The sequence below is a fragment of the Protopterus annectens genome, chromosome 17.part0, assembly GCF_019279795.1.
Source record: "Protopterus annectens isolate FY-2018-M chromosome 17.part0, PAN1.0, whole genome shotgun sequence".
In the NCBI taxonomy this organism is placed as follows: Eukaryota; Metazoa; Chordata; order Ceratodontiformes; family Protopteridae; genus Protopterus; species Protopterus annectens.
The window spans coordinates 316761614-316767613 of NC_056751.1; the positions used below are offsets into that span (position 1 = coordinate 316761614).

The window sequence follows — 6000 nt, forward strand, 5'->3', positions numbered from 1 at the left end:
TCGAAGCAGACAACGGAGCCAAAGGGGGGGGGTATCGGCTCGGACATCACAATGGTCATGGCTCCGAGGAGCTCCGGCTCCGAACACTGGGGCAGAGTCGAAGGAGGAATAGTAGGTTGTATGGACGAAGCCATTGTCTGATGAGACAGGCTGTGAAGCATTTGGGCCAGTGCCTGAGACTTTAATAGTCTGCTAACCACCCTCTCAAGGTCATGATCGGAAAGCCTGGAAGACAGAGAGGAATGGCTCCAATGGCTCCGCTCCGAGAGTAAAGGTGACCTCGGAGCCAAATGGATAGATTCCAGAGATGGAGATCTAGACCTCTTGCGTGAGGAGGGCATCGAGATTGGTGGAGCCGATGGAGCCGTCGACACGTCGGCTCCAGCCGGAGCCGACTGTGAAGATTGAGTCTTGGAGGCATCGGCTCCGGCCGGAGCCGATGTAGGCAGCTGCGATACAGAGGTATCGGCTCCGGCCGGAGCTGATCGTGTCGCAGAAGGTGAGCCACCATCCGAAGGCTTAGAGCACGGAGCCGACGGTTTAGGTGGCTTCGAAGGCTTCACCAATACGGAATTAGCCGGGGAACCTTCGGGCTTTAATAAGCCCCTCAGGATCAACTTATTCCTGCGCTCCTGCAGGACTCTTGGGCTGAATGCATGGCACACAGAGCAAGAGTCCTGCAGGTGCAGGGGTCCCAGGCAATAAACACAAGTGTGACCGTCTGTCAGCGACATCTTCTGACACACTTCTTGAAGCCTGAGACCTTTGTCTCTTTCAACATATTGCTGTCGAAAGGAAAAAAACAATTGTAAAGATAGAAAAAACACACACACCCGCACACTCAAACAGACAGGGATACTAAAGGTACACTCACACAGCTAAGAATTCCTGTGAGTGAACTAAAGAATAAAACGGAAGGGCCTAAGGCCTAACCTAGGGTGGGGAGTATGACTGGGATAAGGGATAAAAATAGGAACTAAAAATTTAAAATAACAGAAAAACTAGCCTATTTAGAAATATATACTACTATACTAGGGGAAAACTAAGTAGAAAACTAAGATTTTTCTTAAAATTATTCACTAACCTGCGAGCCGGTAAAAAGAGCACCTCGCTAGCGAAAGTGGCAAATGAGTTCTGGGTAGTTACCGCCTAGCATCATGGGATATAGGGCTGCCTCGAGCCGGTAAAATTAGCTCTCGAGCTTTACTATAGGCTGAGTCGGAGCCGAGGTTCAGCTCCGAACCCATCCAGCAAGAAAGAAGGCGAGATTGACAACTTATCATTTCTTAGATTAACACCCTCTGTAAAACCGCCAAGCTCACACCATGATGATAAACTGCTAGTAAGTCAAAATGAGGATGTTGAGACTTCTAATAGTACGCAGTCTTCGTGGGATAGGCTACAGATGGTAGTGTAGCAATATCAAACAGCAAGGGAACACAGGCTTGGTAACAGCAAACAGCTCCATGACAAGGAGAGCACAAAGCTAGGGGAAAAAAAAAAAACAGAATACTTACTTAAAAGAAAAAAAAACATCCATCATCCGACCCAAGCTGACATAGGTTTGATGAGTGGCCAAGGACATGAGAACCTGGCCAGGAAAGGGGCAGGAATGATGAGTACATATGTTCTACACTCTCTGTGGTATGAAAAAGGGCATATGTCTCTGGGGTACAATCTTCATTACATATCTCAAGTGGAGACTGAAGACTTGACAAGAGGGGTCTGCTGACAAGACATCAAGAGAGGATGTCAGTTATGTCAACCACTGAAGTGAGTGACAGACACATGTTAGGATTCTTACATGGCTACCACTTTAACACAACAAAGCGTATGCAAAGTTTACAGGCTAGGGTTTAAAGTAAAAACAAAGTCATGATGGCTGCCTGGGCAATACCTAACCCAAAGCCTGAAAATGGCAGATGCTACAATACTTGGAAGCCATGGAGGAAGAGTGAAAAGTGCAAAGAAATATAAACTAAACTAAAATAAAAAGATAATAAACTGCAAAAAGATGCAAATAGCAGCACTACTGGGGATTACACAGCTAACTGAAATATACAAATATTTATGTGGAAACAGTTACATACCTAAAGAGAAGTTAAGTGTATTGCAAGAAGTCCAAGTGGCTGTGTATTACATGAAATGTGAAGCTGGCATGAAGAAAGGAAACAATATGTTTACAAACAAAAATCATTTTGCAGGTAGTTGCATAACTACTTACCCCAGGAGTGGCAATTTGCAGATTAAATGCTGTGCTACATAATGTGAAGGCATGCATAAAAGATTGTGCAGAGACACCTAGAGAACAAAAAATATACACATGAAATAGCAACAAACCAACATTTTGCAAACTCAGTATTATGCAAAAGTTCAAAATAAAGACTAAGCATGGAAATACAACAACTTCGAAGTCTTTCATTTAGTTTACTCTTTTTCAGGATTGCATGAAGATCATACTTCCATTAGAAAAACAACACTTAGCACTTTTTTGCTAGAACACATAGCATGACTGAAAAGAATTTCAACAAAAATACAGTAAATAAAATGACAAACTGGTAACTGACACGACAAAAACTGTAGTGTAGCCTTGTGCCAAATATTTATATCTATCTTTAGCATTCACCCATAAGCATGTCTCTCAACTTCAAAAACAAAGTAGAAAAGTGCCCAAAATACACCACCACTAAAAATACTGAACAAAGGCACTCTGGAGGGACAAACCACGATCCTTTAATTGGTGGAACTTTAATGAACACGTATAAAAGCCTACAAAACAACAAAAATACACTAACACTTAACATATCACCACATTTTTGTCTTAGCCAAAACTTCATCAGATGCAAGTATACCACTCCCCACAATCCTCTTTATACAACAAAACCATCAATTATTCAAGTAATCAAATTAAACATTTAAAACATATAAACATTAACTTCTTGCACAGACTGTATCTAACTAAAGAACTTTAGCATTAATACACACATACAACATTATTGTCCAACATTTTAAAATATTATTGTCAAACATTTTAAAATAAACTCTAGGCAAAATATTATTTTAAAATAAATCAAACACCGTTTAAGTTCATTCACCAACATAATATACATAAACTACATACTTAAAAATTCAAGTTGTCCTAAAATTCTACCTAGTGGCCATTCAATGAAATTAAGTTTAGCTGCCCTAAGCTTAATTATTGGTGCCAAGGAAACAATATCATTTAGACCAGGGAATTTGTTGGCTTCCAGTACTATCTGCCAATACAATTCCCTGTATTCAAGTCTGGTCTCCCATGGCCCTCCTCTTAAATCCATGGGTACTATCTCCAATACAAAAAAGTTAAAATCAGCATCCTCAAGACTGGGCATGTTTGTATAAGGCATTGTTGGAATTCTTTTTCTTTAAATTCTTACTCTAAATTTTCTTTCTGTTTTACCTATATAAAATGCATCACATGTGTTACATAAAGTGATACAAATCACTCAACTTGTATTACAGTTAGTATAACCCTTACTTCTAATATATTTGTCTCTCCCCACTAAATGTAATACATCACCATCCTTCACATATGGGCACTGTGAACAAGAAACACATCTGTAAGTGCTTATCTTACCTTGTTTAATAGATGCGTCTAATAACTTGTTTTCCAATATATTTTTATACTGTAACTCTTCCTGTAAATGGCTTTCAAAGGATTGCCAAAGATAATGTCTAGATCCAAGATACTGGCCGACTTTGCCAATTCCTTTTCTATTATTTTCCTAATTAACACTACATCACCATCATAATTAACTACCAATGCATCCTTATATGTTGCATCACTTACCCCATTACCCATACCATTTTGGTCAATACCTGTACTATCTTTCCCTAGGAGGGGTGCAAGCTTGTTTTTTCTGCCTTTCAACACCTCTTCCTGAACCTCAAACAATACATTTTCTGGATAACCTCTTGCTTTAAACATGTCAATCAAAAACTGACATTCCAGTACAAAATCTCCTCCTCAGACATCATTCTGCTCTCTCTTACAACTTGACCATTAACTAAACCTCTTTTTTGATAAAAAGGATGTCCACTTGTATAATACAGGCATGTGTTAGAAAAGGTTTCTTTTCTATAAACTTTAGATTTAAACTTACCATTATATTTTTGAATAGCAAGATCTAAATAATTTATTTCATTTACTTAATCTCATAAGTAAACCTCCAAAAAGTAGTAGTACTAGAAATATAGTTAAATTCTACAAACTTGCTTTCCAAGTCTACCCAAACTAAACGTATATCATCCAAATAACACCTATATAGACTCCAACGATTCTTATATTCTGAATTAAATATATGTAATTGTTCCCAATAAGAAATAATAATGTTTGCATATGTGGGCGTACACCTTGCCCCCATTGCTACACCCCTAAGCTGCTGAAAAAATTCCGCCTCGAAAAAAATTATTTTTCAGCACCAAGTCCATCAAAATCAAACAAGTACGAAACTCACTGTTTGTGAGTTCATCATAACTTGACAGGGCTTCCTTGAATCATTCCAGTCCTAAATTGTGTGCTATGGATGTAAACAAATCAGTTACATCTATTGCAATAAAGATCATTTTGTCATCATATAAATTAAGGTTAACCATCCTCAATAAACCCCAAGAATCTTTCAGTGTATTTCTTCCCATCAGTGAAAGTTTTTTAAGCTTCACATGCAAAAACTTGGCTAAGGTTGCCATGACAGAACTTTCTGCAGATACAATAAGTCTAAGGGGTAGGTTTATTGTATTTTTATACACTTTTGGGATGCCAACTATAGAGGGAACTCTCGGTTTATCATTATGTAGAATATATAGAAATCTGTATGTGTCCAGATCTACAAGTCCCTCCAACAAGTCATTTAAACATAAATTCTTCTATAAGCTACATTTATTTTGCTGATAGATACTCTTGCATATTTAGTATTATCCTCCAAAATTTCCATCATTTTCCCTTCGCATACAATACTGCCCACTTGTTCACAGTGCCCATATGTGAAGGATGGTGAGTGGGGAGAGACAAATACATTAGAACTAAGAGTTATGCTAAGTGGAGTGATTTATATTGCTTTATGTAACAAATGTGATGCATTTTATATAGATAAAACAGAAAAAAATGTTATAGTTAGAATTTATGAACACAGATATGACTTAAAGAAAAAGAACTCCAACAATGCCTTATACAAACGTACCCAGTCTTGTGAGGGTGCTGATTTTAACTTTTTTCTATTGGAAATAGTATCAATGGAATTAAAGGAAAACTCACCCTCTCATAAAGTTTAACTCAGTTGTTAGGTTTCTTTTCTCCCTACAATATGGTTCTAGCAATGTGAGCTTACCAGAAACCTGCTTGTACTTTTTAAAACTTTTATTTCCTTGCATTGGAGTCAAAGGAAGGGAAAGCCCAGCTATTTGTTTTTAACTTCTCACATAATTTGCAGAGAAATTCGTCTCCACCCGCATGACATATCAAAGACACAGTTAAACCTGTAGTTTACCCTGTCAGGCACTGCTGTCAATCTTGGATAGGCAGTTAATCCTGGTAATGTCAGGAATGCAGCAGGTGATATAAAAAAGACAGAAAGCTGTGGAACTGTTTCCCACTGTTTTTATTGCAGAATGGAGGAGAACTTAACACTCCCCTTTCATAGCAATTAGATCAGTCAGGGGTTTAAAGGCAATTGTCAACTCTTCTGACAAATTTACATAAGCAGCCACACAGTACTGAAATGCTAAGCTTTAAATGTTATTTACAATAGTTTATATGTTAACTTAAATGTAGTATCAAAGATTTATGTGACATTTAGAGAAAAGTCAGAAAATCTTTTTTTTTTGTAAAGTATCAATGCATTTACCATTTTCAAGCCCCACCACCACACACACACACACACACACACACACACACACACACACACACACACACACACACACACACACACGCCAGAACTGGAGAGAGTCAGGTGGCAACCCTAT

General features: G+C 38.3%; 1 protein-coding gene across 2 annotated transcripts in view; it reads right to left on the reverse strand.

Annotated features, from left to right (window-relative positions):
- GATD1 (glutamine amidotransferase class 1 domain containing 1) overlaps positions 1 to 6000 on the reverse strand; it is a 519450-nt gene that overhangs the window by 406514 nt on the left and 106936 nt on the right. For both annotated transcript variants that reach the window (XM_044059715.1, XM_044059716.1), the window contains exon 2: positions 2225 to 2301. In XM_044059715.1, the coding sequence (XP_043915650.1) occupies positions 2225 to 2301 (77 nt within the window). The remainder of the gene's footprint in view (positions 1 to 2224; positions 2302 to 6000) is intronic.